The following is a 16,355-nucleotide window of genomic DNA, read 5'->3' on the forward strand; positions in this document are numbered from 1 at the left end:
GAAGCTGTCCTTTAATCCGGATCAGGCTATTGTTGTCGGATTTTACTGTACACTTTTTACATATAATCTCTTTCTGACTTTTCTCTTCATTCCAAATGCAGCTTTTAAATATGATTTGCTTCAAGATGACATGACCTTGTGCGCAGCGAATGCATTACTCCAGTGATAAAAGAAGTGATCCATTGTACAATATCCTTATGCCAGCATTTGTCACGCATTGACATGGAGACTTCACTAATCTATATAATAACCTATGGCCATGATAGAGCTTCGCACAACACATAGGGGTTAAGCAAATACCATCTTCCATGTAGGAAATCCGCATTAATGCAGATGCACAGTATTTAAACCGCAAAGGAGATTTAGCAGTGTGAAGCCGACTGAAAACATCCACTAGGCAGAGACACGACACTGCAAACCTCACACTTCACTTAGGGACAGAGGCGGCCTTGCCTTAATTAAATCAATTATGACATGGCGCTCATTAGAGACGTGCCACTCAAAGTGATAAGGATAGAAACAAGCACTCCGAAGAACTGATTAAGCAGTTGCGGGGGAGTAGCACAGACTAACTTCTTGTGAGTTGTGAGCATGTGTGAGTCGTTGATGCTTATTTGAGCGGTTACGTGAGGGGGTTTCGGAGAGGGGAAGTACAGGTGCCTGTAACTGCTGCCTTTGTACAGTGTAATGACTTAAGACTGTCTCGCAGCGTGGCGGCAAACGCTCCATCACAGGAGGAGGGTAATAGTGCAGACCCCCACAGGCAAAGCTATTACCCCCCAAAACAGCGTAGGACGGGTTTGCAGGACAAGGCGTTCTCTTCAAAAAAAAAGAAGAAGAGGCTTGTAGCGACGCGTGCCTTTTTCCGCCGTACATGCAGCCAGGCGACAGAGCAGAGTCGGAGAACAAGGACACGCGTCAGGCGAAGCAGGAGACCTTCCAAGCGCGCATCGCCGTGTGCAATTCAGACCCAGCCACTGATGGCAGAAGAGGCGCAGCGAAAACAAGGTGAGGTGAGGCGAGGAGATTGGCTTTCAGCGGAGTCCCCTATAGCTCTACGCTGAAAGAAAGGAAGAAAGGGAAAAAAGAACGAAAGAAAGCCAAGTACCTGAAAGGGGTTCCTGTTCCAAGGCTAGCAGATTGATTCGGGAAATGTAATTGGTGTGTTTGTGTGTACGTGAGTGCCGGGGCTGGAATTGTGTAGGTGTGCACTTATGTGTGTGTGTCTGTGTGTATGTGTGTGTAGGGTGGTAGAAAACAAGCTGGAACACAAATGAAATTCCTCTGAGAAAATTCTTTAAGTAAGTGCAGTGATAAAGACACGCTGGTCTCTCAGAGGAAGTGAGAGGCTGCTGCTGATAAGACTGAACTGAGTGCGCTCACCACTGGCAAGCTTGCCTGGCGCTACGCAGGGAACTAGAGCAGTTGACCTCTCATCCTCTGTTTCTGGCATCCTACAGTATACTGTCCTGCTATCCTTCCTCTCTCTATCTCCACATTGATTATTACATAAGCATATGCAAAGCTTCATTGCTAAATCTGAGTCGGTTGCTGTTGTAGCTTGAGACACTTCATACACACACACACACACACACACACACACACACACACACACATACATGCACACACACACACACACACACACACACACACACACACACACACACACACACACACACACACATACATACACACACACACACACACACACACACACACACACACACACACACACACACACACACACACACACACACACACACACACACACACACACACAGGCAGGACAGGACCTGCACATAAAAAGAAATAAAAATCAGCACAGGCCATTGGAGTGGATGATGGGGTTTGTCCACATTATAAGTGAAGCATTGTTGTTCCCTGTCCCTCTCTGTCTGTCGCTTTCTCAATTCAATTTTCAATTCAATTCAACTTCAATTTAAAGGCTTGCTTGAGTTTGAGGCTGTGTTTGAGGCCTTGTGTTTGGCCTTGTGTTTTGACTTTGTCTTATTTCCTGATTCATTTTTATTTTGCTATTCTATTTTTTGTAAATAAATACTTTAAATTCACCCTTCGTGGTCATTTTGCTTTTTATGCCATCTCAAAAAGTTTTGCTCAAGTTCTGTAACCATTAGAACGGGACATGACACTGAAGGGACTTCTTTTCTGACAATAACCAGCAGACATTACAGTATCCCGCTTATATAGCTCTTATATGGCTCCAGAACGAGAAAAGAACCTTCACACAATGTGTCTTTTAAATTATCTTGTTACCCCTTTCCTGGCTTCTGCCAAGAAACAAATAGTTTACTCCACAAATTGAACTTGAAAGTTTCAGATGTGTCGCATGGCAACGGATTACTTGCTGAATTTGACTTTCAATGAAGTTCCATTACAAGTGAACAGACTACTTGCGGAATGATATGAAAGACTTGAATCAGTAGCACAAAACCTGTTGCCATTGGCTGCGATCATTATACAGAATTATCAGACCTCTGACCAGTAGGCAGGTTTGTTCATGTTAATGGAACTTATTGCAACATTCTGAAGGGCCATAAAATAAATTAAAAGATTCTCTGTCTCTCTCTCGCTCCACCCTGTGCTTATTTAGGGAGTAATGGCATTTGCAAGGGAGTTCTTTCACAACAAATGACCACAGAAGACTTTTGAACTGTACACATGGACTGATTTGATTTGCAATGTATTTTGAATAAAGGTTTTTACAAAAAAAAAAATCAAAGTCCTCTTCTCGTTCTACCCCCTCCCTCCATCCCCTGCCTTTCTTTCTTTCTTTCTTTTTTTCTCCTTTAACCAATTCAATGGTCCATTTCACTGTCTAGACTGCACCTGCTTCGCTGCTTCCCTGCAAATGATGCAAAGACAAAAATAGTTGCCGGGAGACAAACAGCCAGAAATCCGAGAGCAAGTATTCCTTTCTCAACCTTGGCAGCTTCGGCTGGTGCCAAAACATCTTAGACTGATAGCATTACATTAGATGATTAGATTACACCTCTACATAACTCTGTGCTGTGTGGAACACCTGCATTTTTCATGACCAGAAAAGAAGAAAAGAGAGAGAGAGAGAGAGAGAGAGAGAGAGAAGGAGTGCTGTAGGCACACAGTATGTGTGCAAGAGACTCCAGCCTTTAGGTAACAAAAACACACACATAAGCAAGACTTTAAATGTATCATGGCTGATCTCAGTGTTCTAGAGGACATTTTAATGGATCGGCCAATGGGTTAATACATGCTAGCATCTCTCTAGTTCCTTTTAAAAACCCAAGTAAGACTGCACTATCCCTTTCAGTTGACAGCAACTTCCACTGTGATTTCCACAGTACTAGTAATTCAGACACAACTCTTTGGTCTGTGTTACATTTTGAAGACAGACACCCCTCTCTGCAAAATCGAAAGCCATGCTCACACTGCCCTGAGCTTTTTTTTTTTTTTTTTTTTTTGTCACGCTAGTCTAGCATTTATTTTGGCCCTCCTCATTCAGACTCACCCAGAGTGTTATTTATTCTCCCCATCACAAAGAGGAGGCATAAAACCGGATTTATCACTGAGCGCTTCCATAGTGAATCTGAACAAGCGCAGTCAGACTTGCCACCACCTCCACTGTCTGAGGCGAGTGACTGACTGACAGACAGACTATACAGAGAAGACACACAAGTGTGTAAGTCTCACTTCACGCACTGGCGAGTAATGAAATCACCTTTAACCACACACGCAGACGCATGAGAGAGGCATTAAGTCGATTCCGAACAGCAGGGCAAACACATGTGGTTTATATTGATAGCCCTCCGACGAGACCCATAAGGGCAATGCTGATAACGTTTATGTGGATAAATAGACCCAGCTTGAGAGAGACTGCAAGTTACACACACCCTGCAGAGAGACGTCACACACACACACACACACACACACACACACACACACACACACACACACACACACACACACACACACAGTTCTGAGTCAGACTCTGTTGAAGGAATACTCTGAGTTGAAACTGTGTTTTTAACTTTTTTGCCAATTTTGTCTCTGACTACACCTGCTGCACTGCTTTGAGGCCATAAGGGTCCCAGAGGTGAAGTGAAACTGACCATCCATATTCCACTCCCTCAAGGGTGTAGGTTCAGTTCGCTTACTAAATCCAGGAGCTGCCAGTGGAGCAAAATCGGTGAAATGTCAACTCAACTTGGCTCAATGAACAGTTAAGCAAACACTGAGGTTCTCTTCACTTAGTGCCGACTGAAGGGAATGGCAGACCAATGTCAAACATGGCTATTTGATACATACTGACATTTTACTAATGTCTTTCAATGAATGTGATGGGCATGTGCACACTTGCTTGACACAACTTAAATTTAAATTCAATTTAGACTAACCAAACAGTGACATCAAATGCCTTGCTTCGTTGCTGTTGCTGAGAGTAAGTAATGTATGCACCAAAAGCCACTCTGAGTCTCCCGAGAAGCAAAATTAGGCTACATCACGGTCCAGCGCCTGTATTCACATGTCTGTTTATCAGAACTGCAGAGAGCCATTTCCCATCTAAAATTAACAAGGGCCCTGCCCTGTGGTGTTCAGCCATCTTGAAATAATAGAGACTGATTACATGAGCCTCTGCCAAACTTCAGAATGTCGCCAACTCCAACTCTGGCTATTTATTACATGTAAAACTTCTAAGACCCTGAAATGTCAGGTACCAAAGTCTTTAGACCTCTCTCTTCCTGGTCTTATCCCTGTGGCTCTGTGCAAAGTCGGGGAAGTCTCTGAGGATGCTTCAGTTCATGCAATCAATGCACAGCCATTAATATAGAGCTCCCCTAAAACTGCAAAGGTTCCTTGCAATGGCTCAATTTTCAATTTTCTCACAGATCCTCTTCTGGTTCAATATTATGGAATAGCCGCATATTGTGACCAGATAAGGCCCTATATTTCATTCCAGTCTCAATTTCAAATACCATTAGAAAGCTCTAAATCCAATACTTACCAATCCACAAATGAGAGGTTAAATGTAAATGGCCTCACTCAGTCAAAGTCTTCTCTCAACTATAATAAATGAGTGTACATACAGTTCTTTGTGCATATGGTACAAACTGAAAAGTGTGTTGCATTGCAGTATTTGATCACATTGCTATAAGCTTTGAGTGTGTACCCCTGTGTTTTAAGGAAGAACATTTATTTATTTATGATACATTATTCATTCACAAAGAAAATTGGTGTCCTTAAAGGTTGGATATTTCCAAATTTTTTACTTACATTAAGGCATTAAGATCAATTTCCAAAAAAATAAAATATTCCTCTTTTAGTCAACTTTAGCATGGGTTCAAATACGTATGCACCCCACTGTGTGTATACTATATATATATATATATATATATATATATATATATATATATATATATATATATATATATTTTTTTTAGTATTCTATTATTCTAGTATTTTAGAGTCTATTTTTTATTACTGGCTGAAATAGTGTGGTATCCTATGCAAACAGCATGGTTCCGCAAGCTCCACTACCATGATTAGTATGCCTAGTGTTCCACAAAAATATTCCATTTGATGGTTACTTGTAGTCATGTAGGGATTCAGGACTTTGTGACTAAAGTTCATACTCCTTTGAAGCCCTTTGAACCAAATGCATACCAGGTTACGCATACAAATACAGCTAAAGCTGTAATTACATTCACCCACCTTTAGCTTGTAAGTTTGTGTTTGACATTAAAGTATTATAAAATGTGTAATTTGCAGACGGATCCTTCCACAGAATGTAGTGGCTGATATTGTGAGGCTGTTTTCGGCTGAAAAACGATAGGGATGACTACTTTTGTTGTCCTTAACTTATAGTATACATTCCATGATTTCATGAACTGGACCATATTATTAAGATGGAATGCTTTGCCATGTTCAAACCTACAAAAAGTCACAATCGAATAGCCTAGCGATGAACTGAATAGGCTATCAAACATGAATCCAATTTCACTACAGTTCTCCAGTAACGTAGCCATGACAGTGACTGTAATATGCTTTTAACATGTGAACTGCTTTCTCTTTCCCTTTTCACTGCAACTCTACATCCAGATGTGGGGAATTATTACTAAGTACAATTTCATTGTACCTGTGACAATGACAAATAAAGATATTCTATATTCTAACAGTGACAATAGCACTGTTTTTCAACTAAGCTAAATAAATGTAAAAATGTCTTTAAACTTTGCAACCAACATGTGGTTCATCTGCATGTCAAACCATCGGGGGTGGTTCGTACGAATCCCGGATCAACAATGATCCGTTGCCTCTAGTAAATATCTAGCTGTATGAGTCAAGCTTACAAATGAATACCTTAGGGGATCTGTGAAACTGAGTGACCTTTTGAACAATCTAAAGCAGGTTTCTGAGTCCCATTCGCCACACTTCCGTGCTTGTGTATCAGATAGCATCAGCATCCCCTGTGATTCTCTGTATTTGTTAACAACTCTCACAGAGCCCCATCTCTCTCTCTATCTCTCTCTCTCTCTCTCTTACTCTCTCTCTCTCTGCCCAGGTGTCTTCACAGGGGTGTTTTTATTCTCCTGATTCTCCAAAGCAGTTGAGCAGCTGAAACAGGCACAGGAGGCTTTTCTCTCGCCACGAAACAAGACTATTAAATGGCCACTGCATCAGGGCAGCACTGACTCTATAACTGTACTTCCCTGTCTATTTACACAGGAATGGCCCCTCAAACAGCTGGCCAGGCAACAGTGCAAGCCAGCGTGAAGGGAACAGAAGTACTGTTTTTTTGCTTGTTCTTCGCCTTTGTTTAGCCTGGTTAGATGTTGTCACCGATCACCACTTTATCTGTGGGAGTGGAGAGAGTGTGTGTGAGCACAGAAAGAGAGAGAGAGAGAGAGAAGTTTGGTACAAGCAACTGTGTGAATGTTAGAGGAAGTGTGCGAATGTATGTTTGTGTGTGCATATCTGTGTATGTTTGTGTGTGTGTGTGTGTGTGCGTGTATGTGTGTGTGTGTGTGTGTGTGTGTGAGGGGAGCGAGTGCATTTGGAGCAGAGGTGCTGGTGTAAGGAGACAGGTGTGAGCGCTGGAAGGCTCGGCGTGACAGGCCAGTCACCATCATCATGTCCCTCACCTCTCTGGGTCCTGCACCACATCACCCTCACACACACACACACACACACACACACACACACACACACACACACCACGCCCGCCCCATCCTGTTACGTAAGGCCCGTTGCCGCTTATAGCAACACGCGCCCGGAGATTCATGACGGGGTCCAGTGGCCGGGACAGTGGTGCTGATGACAGCCGGGCAGTAACAGTGAGCAAACAAGGGTGCCGCGACTGCTCACGGGCAATGCGCCGGATTTACGACGCTTGGTGGCTACGCAGGCAGCCGAGTCATATTTCACTCCAAGTGCCGCCGACGACCGAGGGCCCTTTTTTCCTCCCCGACGTTCCTTTCACCAACCCTTCGTTATGAGGAGGAGGAGGAGGAGGGGGGGTGGGGGTGGGGGTCACGTGACCTGCTGATTCATAGAAGTGCTGGCAACAGTTCGGGGGGTACATTTTCTGTCACTGAGAAGTCTTTTGATTTGTTTGCCTGCACTAAACAGGAAACAGATTAAGCTGGTGGCGGTACCTTGAGTCAACTGTAAAAATGACTCATGTATCTCAGCAGCATCCTGCTATCCAACTCTTTCTTTCTCTCTCTCTCTCTCTCTCTGATTCATTTGCCATCGGGGCTGCAAATTACTCTGAGGAAATATGCACAATCGTCAACACGAACACTAAACTCACACCCCAGCGCTGCCTTATTCACTCTCTGTGAGCATTTTTATGATGACTGTCTGTGAACTGCTATGTCTGACAAGTGCAGGCAACAGAAGGCCTGACTGGATGCCATATGGACATGTTTTTTTGTTCTTCACTGAAATGCAAAATGATGACTAGAACATCATTCCATCAAACCAGACCTGACTGAAGTCCCCAATTATATATATAACGTGTGGATGGAATGTGGAAGGTTTAGGAGGTCCTCTTCATCTGGACTAATTGATGTTCTTCCACGGCCCTGTTTCTCATTCATCTGCTGCACCATCTGCACGGGCATGTGTTTCCCTGTGCCTCCACCAAAGCAGACGTCCTTCCCGAGATTTTTTGGAGCATCGAGTCAAGTGAATTCGGCACTTTAATCTCCTTAATTATGCAAATCACATGCCACAGATACTCCTTATCAGACTTGGGTTTCAATATGGAAGGGGTCGGCCGCACATACTGAGCAGTTCCTCACTGGTTCCGCCAGCTTTGGCAGAAGTTTCTCATGAAGATTCTGCATTTGTGAAAGCAACCTTAGACCTTGGCCACTCTGATGTCTGATCGCTAGAATTACATTCTCTCCGCAAGCCCTCTCTTGTGTTGCTCCAACATATACAATTAACACAGAAAATCAGCCGGTGCTCAATATTCCATTAATAAGCCATTATTATCCCTGGGATCTTCAGTGCAATTCACTGTCTTTCTTTTATCCTCTTCAATCAATTTTTGTCATACATCAAAAATGTCTAACAAGAGCATTATTTGACATGCACATGCTAATACAAACTGATCATCAGCTTGTATTAGCATGTTTTGGCAATTATTTTGTGTAGATTGGGATCCACGTCTATTTATTGGTGTTTCATCTGCGTCCATGTATATGAACTATTATGAGAGCTAACAGAGACATTAGACAGAGTAAGGGCAGGATGCACTGAAGGAAATCGATTTCAAATCATGTTTGAGAATAGAGTCCTCTCACACGCGCAATGGGACAACAGCCAGGATGGGATGCAAATGAGCTATGGCAGGCCCTCGGACGGCACCGTAATTGGGCTGATTGTGTTTAACAATTCCGATTAGCTAGTCTCGGCAATGTCAGTAAACTTCACACTCGTTACAATGATCTGTAAAAATCTATTACCACGAAAAACCTCGCCCTCTGGCATCAAATTCACACCGCCAGAGACATGACTGACTTAATAACTTCAACAAGACTTCACCACTTAACATCATCTGAATCATGACATTCCAGGAACAGGAACATGGATGAGTCATTTGAACACATGGTTTTTATCCAGATATAACCTGATTTTACAGTAGTCCATTGGATATAAGAACAGACAAGAAAGAAAGATGTTTTTGGACTAAAATACAACATGATGAATAGGATATAAATCCATCTAGCCAAGCCTGCTAGACATATGCTGTTATGTATGACGTGTATGTCTAAGGATTTGGCAGGGAAAGGCTTCGACCATAAACCTAACAAAACAATAAATTATGAGTCTGCACAAGCGTGAGTCTGCAGCCTAAAGACAGCAATCAATGACAGAGATTGATAAGGGAGAATAAAAATGTATGTGTTACCTGCGGTGAAGTTGTAGCTCGCTGAGAATCCCATGGCTTCTAATTCACCATCGGTCACAAATTTTATCCAAAGGTACCGGCCACTGGACCTGATATACAACGGGCTTTGCTGGCCACAGTAACGTCCAATTATTGGAGAAAAGCCAAATGGCCCATCTCGTACTTCAATATGGTCAAATTTACATTCCCACGAAGGCTCTATTGAATACTTTTCATCAAAGAAAAGATCAATACATTGTCTTGGGGGAGCTACAAAAACAGAGAAAACAAGCGAAGGGGAAAACACGTAAGTGCAGTTGTATGTAAAACAAACCATGCTCATTAGTATTATTGAGATGGATATTAAAATACATAGTATACAAGCTATTTAGACAAGAAAATCTCTTAAGAAAGACAAGTTTCAACCATTAACATCATCACACAATATCAGGCCTGCAATTAATATCTTTACATAAACAATTAACAACCCAGCATGTTAACATTGCTTATTCTCTGTTTTAAGCATTATGTTTCACAATGTTTAGATATCAGTGCATTACATTTTTATTCAGTCTTATTATATTCTGTCTATTAAGAAACATTTCAGTTCCGAAAACATGTGACTTTAGGAGAATGTTGCAGAAAATACTGCATCTGCAGACATGGTTGTTTGACCAGCGACTGTTCATGGCTCCCCTTTAAAATAACCTGGCTGTTTATTATGTGGTGTGGAAAGCACCATCATTTAACTATGCAAATCTGTAACTAAATCCCTGAAATGACAGTCATTAAAACAAATCAACACAACTTTTAGTGTGATTTAATGTCCATCTGGTGATATCACAAAGCTCTATCCGTGCTTATTGAGTGCTGGGTGACAGTGGATGAAAAGGTCCTTCATTACAGGAACCAGGCCCCTTGTATCCCTGATGTAGGTTTTGCTGGTCTTGGCTACAGCTGTCCCACTATCGTGAAGAACATGCTGGGCCTCTACCGGTTGCAATTTAGATCTCAGAAACCTCTACACAGCATACGGCCCTATGTAGCAGGTTACACTGGTGTGAGATGAGAATGTTGGAAAATGAACGTTCTAAAAAATATCTGAGTTCTTTAAATCGGTCTCTGACAGATGACGTAACAGTACTATCCGAATCCAATTATCTGCCGTTTTGCAGGTATTCTGAGGTAGTAGCTGAGGAGCTTGTAGTTTGTAGTTTAGTGTCGTGGAAATTGGAATTTTAGAATTTTTTGAGTTGAATTGTCGAATGTTACGGAACGACATGTTTTGTTACAATGTTCAAAACTCCTCTCCTGTTCTGTGTTCAAAGAAGATATACTTTATTCAGCTAGGACTGCAAATAAGGTCCTTGAGGATAAACCATTCATCAGATCCCACTGCTCTCTTTAAGTGACCCTGTGGAGGATGACCTCTGTGATGGGCACGTACCTTCGATGATGTAGATGCACTCTCTCTCTGGGGGGTATTTGTTGGGGTAATTGGGAGAGGTGAACAGCCCCCCTTCTGCTTCTTTCACCCAGGTCCCACACTGTCCTGCTGGCTGCACTCCTGAGTTGTTTTTCACTATAGGAGACAGCAAAAGGAAACATCTTGAATATCAAGCAAGAACGTGGATACAGTGTGTGTGTGTGTGTGTGTGTGTGTGTGTGTGTGTGTGTGTGTGTGTGTGTGTGTGTGTGTGTGTGTGTGTGTGTGTGTGTGTGTGTGTGTGTGTGTGTGTGTGTAGTGTGTGTGTGTGTGTGTGTGTGTGTGTGTGTGTGTGTGTGTCTGTGTGTGTGTGTGTGTGTGTGTGTGTGTGTGTGTGTGTGTGTGTGTGATTACATTACCTGCTTCTTTCTTTGTTGTCCCAGACAACCCAAGCATTAGAAGACTTGCAACTGTAATAAGAGACAGTGATCCAAATGGTTTAACTTCTGAGAAATTTGTGTATAACCAGGACAGGCTGTGCTAGATATATAACTTAAAGAAATGTGACACTACAGAGCAGCTCACTGAAAGTTCTCTGTCACTCATTACAAGTATGATGCATCCAGCTGTAATAATTTCCCTATTCTCTTTGAAACTCCTTCAACAGTTCAGACATGTGTAGGCTGCAAATTGCCAGCAATCAGTTCACATGACAACATTAATCAGTGTCGGTTCTGAATAGTTCAAGTATACACAGGTCGAAGCTTCCCACTGATGCTTTAAGAATGTAAATGTACCTCTTCATTACACCAAATCAGCACACTATAAGGATGAGGAATAATAAGTTTCATAACTGGAAGAGTAACTGTCACATGCTTCCTGGCCAGTGCCCATCTTACCCATATCTTACGCATTAGGTTTTATTGAAAGTGCAACACATTGGTTTCTAAAACAACAAAATATGGATAATACTAAAAGTACACTCCACGCATCATTTTAAAAGGGCATTGCGCTCGGCATTTCAAATGTGATATTTTATCAGTCAAAGCTCTTCTCATTACGAGGTGGACGAGGGGAAGCGGAGAGCAACTTAAACCTCGAAATATTTGTAGTATGAAGTAGCCTATGCAGAATTAATGAAATGACTTACCGTAAAGGAAAATATGCCCATGTACCATGTCTGTTCCTTTTACAAGGGGCTTCAATCTGAACTAATTCCATTTAGATAAAGGAATACTTCAAGTGGAATTTATCGATATATCTGAGGATTACAAAATGCATAGACCAATCGCCTGGCGTACAACCCAGAGAAAATTTTCCATTTTTTCTTACAATTGTTGATTGACAAATATACAAATCCCATAGACGACAGCAACTACTAATCACCAGTTTCATACAAAACCAAAAACAGGTCTAAACATTTGCCTGATTTCCATCCAAACGTTTCCAATACCCTTTGGTGCTTTTGATGCACAGTAAGGTTTAATCGGTCCGTCATCAGCTCTTTCTAAACGCTCCACGTTTGCAATCTTACGATGAAAAGATTCATAAAGAAGGAATATCTCAAGTCTTCTTCAATCCATTCTCACGGAAAATCCACAAGACCGTCGTAGATCCATTACCAGAACATTGTCTCTGTTGTTTCATTTGTTTGAACCCAACTTCGATAACAAAACTCGTGAAAATAATATTTTGTTTATCTCATTATTTCTGCATCCCTGGGCATAAGAGGTGGGAAATAAAGGCTCCTCTGGTTAGTTCGTTATTAGCCTCTTCAACAAAGAGTTAATACAAATGATTGCTTCCTGGCAGTAGTTGGTCCTTAAATAATTCTCTAATCCTAAGAGTTGCCATAACTGCCACAATACTACGACATGGTGCTTAGCAACCACAAAAAATCATGACAGAAATGTCTTATCCATCAGAAACGATGTACCGCGATGAAATAGTGGAAAAAGTAGGATGTTGCTTTAAGAGGTACTGCAAAGCCAGGCAGACTGCGGGATCCAGCACCTCAGACGGCGGCAGAACAGCAAAATGTAAAAGGTAAGCAGAAAACGCACTCGGTGAGGAAATGTAAGAAAGCACGCAAAGGAGATAGATGTCAGGAGACGCCTGGCGATCAGGCGCACTAAGATCTAGCACCTGCAGCGTGGACTTGACGAGGGCAGTCTGCAGTTTGCTAACATGGCGGGGAATGGAGCTGGAATAGAAAGTAGTGTAGCATGAAGATACAGTATATTCATTCAGCGGCTCCGGGGTCACGTCAGTCACCCACCCATTACCTTCCGAATCAATCATCGCGTTATATCCGCGGATTGAGTGGTAACTTCATTCATCACTTATCCATACGTCGTAGTGGCGCATAGAAATAATTGACTACTTCCACTGCATCACTAAAAAAACATTAGTTTTGCTGTTATACTCTATACTTTCATTAAACCTACACTATTTTGATATTGTTCGAATTCATGCGCTGCTTTTACAGGTTCAGGAGTATACATATGTGTTTTTTTTTTCACTTGTGAAAAAAATGAATGGATTCATCTTCAACCTGAATGAATTTTCTCAGTCATGACTCATGCCATCTGAACTCATGCCATCAGAACTCATGCGTTCTGTTTTATCTATGATATGAAGACTTATATTTACTTCAGCTTCACCTTAGAAATACACACACACACACACACAGAGAGAGAGAGAGACACACACAAAGATCTCACATTCTTCGCAGTGATGCACCTCCCCCACTCCAACACAGTGAGCTCTTGATGGGCTCGGATTGCCGGTATAAGGCTAATACCCTGCTGGGTCCCTATATGCATTAAAGAGCGAACACGGTTGCTGTGGTAATGGAACAAGTGGTGGCTGCAAAATGAAATTTCTTCCAGGAAAGTGCTGAATCAGTGATGACTTCTGCCATGTTGAGTTCAAACACAGACACACATACATGGACAGTACACACGTACACACATACATGTGTGCTCTCTCTCTCTCACACACACACACACACAGATAATTTACTGTCAAATGTTCATGTACACATGCACACTGTTGCTTCCTCTTCCTCTTCCAATGTGCTTGCTCACATACAAGCAAATATACACACACACACACCTCACATTATATTATAACTAGTGGTGTCACACTCTTGATTCTCACGGTGGATTGGAAAGAGCCAGAACTCAATTTAGAAATGTCCGTGCCGTGGGCCCTGTAGCTTGTTGCCTGAATGAGAGATGTTCATTCGGTCTCAGGTGTTTAATCTTCGCCACCTCCAAGTCCATCTCAGAGCTGTTTAGTCATCGTCACAGTTGATGACACAGCTGATGAAAGTGACTCAGGGACGAAGAGCCGGTGGCTGGGCGGGCAGGCCTACAGTAAAACGCTCTTGGCAGTCACTGGACGCTTTCCATATTGAAGGGGGAGAAGAGACAAGCGTAGATTGCTGGAGCTTCATCTTGTCTTCGGCTGCGGCTACCCTTCACGCATGCTAAACACCGGGGGATTAGCATTCACACACACACTCTCACTCACACACAGACACAGCCACATCTGTGCACATTGCATGTATATAGACTATAAGTACATCGGGTGGTGGTGGTGTGTGTGTGTGTGTGTGTGTGTGGGGGGGTTAGGGTGTGACTGACGTAGCCCGCCCCCACATCTTGTCCCACAATTAGTCGTCATCTGGGGAGGGGGTGTAAATGTTGAATGAATCACACTGGAAGGTACACACTGCCCTGGTTGTCCTCTCACTCAGCAGCTGTGGATGATACAGGGCCGTTAATAGGACACTGCTCTCCTCTCCCCTCTCTCCTCTGCGATAATGTATCGCGTGGCCCTGCTGAAATGACTTTGAGAACTCACATGCCCAATGCTGCTGATGGGCTGTGCTGTTATTGCTCCACAAAATAAACAAAAAAAAAAAAAAAGTGAGAGATAGAGAGACTGAGCGTTTGTTTATGTTGAAATGGCAATACACATCGTCTCTATTGTTGTTCTGTTCAGTGCTGTCTCACTCATAAAAATGCACACACACACACACGCGCAGACACACATACACATACACGCAATTCCTTCTAACACAACACATCCCCAGTATAATAACATAACAGCATAATACATCGGCTTATGGAAGGAGTTGTGTGTTGTTTGTTTGTTTGTTTGATGCTATCATTTCAGGAGAAAACAAACAAACAAACACTTATGCTGAAGACTGAGGTTGTTAATAAAGTTTAGCCTAGAACATTAGAAATTGGTGTGGAAAATCACCTTCATTGCAATATACTGTCATGTTACATCAAAGTCGAGAAAATCTGGGAATATTCAATCCCTTATCCCTCAAGTGTCGAGTGGCTAAAAAATAAAATGGAAAAAATAGGACGGTAGGTTGAGTGATGCATAATCGCGACATGAGAATTATTTAAATGAAGGCTTATCTGGCTTATGTGTGCAATACCAGATCCAGAACCTTGAGCAGCCTCCAGCCTAGCTTAGCTTTTGCAGCACCAAAAAAGCAACTTTTTTCAAGAGAATGTCAAGGAACTAAATCTCTCAAAGAAATTACTCTTATTTGGATTCTCGGAGAAGTGCCATTTTTAATTAAAAAATACAATCTCCATCAATGGAAACGCGATAAGCGCTATGACACGGCTCAGTAAATTTGTAATTATAGGTATTCAGGAGGAGAATGCCGCACCCAAACCATGTATCACACTGCAATAAATATGTGCATACATGAATAAATCATCAGTACAATAAAAGGAAAATGTTGAGTCAGTAGACAGTCTCATCCAGTGGGGACCAATGCAGATGTCTCATGAAATTCTTTGAACGTATACACACAGCATAATGCTCTCTGAGAATTGCTTGCCAACTCAGAAGACACTGGGGTGAATTCAACAACCTCCTCACACCATCTCCAACTAACACTTAGGGGAGGATCACATCAGCCAGCGGCAAGTGGCAGTGGCAAACGTAACGCAACGCTCAGACTATAATAAGTTGTATCTCGTTCCTAAGCAACACAAACGGTTTGTCAATTGAATACGCTCGCGTTGCGCTTTGAAAGTTGAACGCTCAGCTTGTTCAACGCTAGCGTTACGCCAGCGTTGCCACCGTTCCGCTGCCGAACCATAAAGAACAATAGGAAACCTGTCGCTTGCCGCTGGCTAATGTGATCCCCGCCTTAAAGAACCCTTAGCCAGAGCCCTTGGATTACCACACCCATGATGTCACAAACATATCATGAAGTGGCAATCAATGGAATTGTCCACACCAGACATGAGAGCATTGCACACATTCAAAGAAATGAAACTTCTTAAAACTATTTCTCGGCTCTGTGGACAGAACCCTTCAGTTGTGCTCCTGATGCAGCTTGGCTGGAACTCTTCCTGTCCTTAGCCATCATGGTTTATGCCAGATGATGTAATACTGCCCTGTTAGAGTTGTCAGAGGTCGTCATGATAACTTGCAGCACATCATATACCAGACCCAAGCTGATGCCACATGCTGCTAAGCTGACGTAGCATC

General features: G+C 42.5%; 1 protein-coding gene across 1 annotated transcript in view; it reads right to left on the bottom strand.

Annotated features, from left to right (window-relative positions):
* Positions 1–13,007, bottom strand: part of neto1l (neuropilin (NRP) and tolloid (TLL)-like 1, like) — a 93,903-nt gene extending 80,896 nt beyond the window's left edge. The window contains exons 1-4 of the mRNA XM_048266100.1: positions 11,971–13,007; positions 11,240–11,290; positions 10,842–10,976; positions 9,416–9,664 (exon numbers count right to left, since the gene is read on the bottom strand). Of these exons, the coding sequence (XP_048122057.1) occupies positions 9,416–9,664; positions 10,842–10,976; positions 11,240–11,290; positions 11,971–11,998 (463 nt within the window). The 5' untranslated portion in view covers positions 11,999–13,007. The remainder of the gene's footprint in view (positions 1–9,415; positions 9,665–10,841; positions 10,977–11,239; positions 11,291–11,970) is intronic.
* Positions 13,008–16,355: the final 3,348 nt, after the last annotated feature.

The sequence above is a fragment of the Alosa alosa genome, chromosome 16 (genome assembly GCF_017589495.1).
Source record: "Alosa alosa isolate M-15738 ecotype Scorff River chromosome 16, AALO_Geno_1.1, whole genome shotgun sequence".
NCBI classification, from domain to species: domain Eukaryota; kingdom Metazoa; phylum Chordata; class Actinopteri; order Clupeiformes; family Clupeidae; genus Alosa; species Alosa alosa.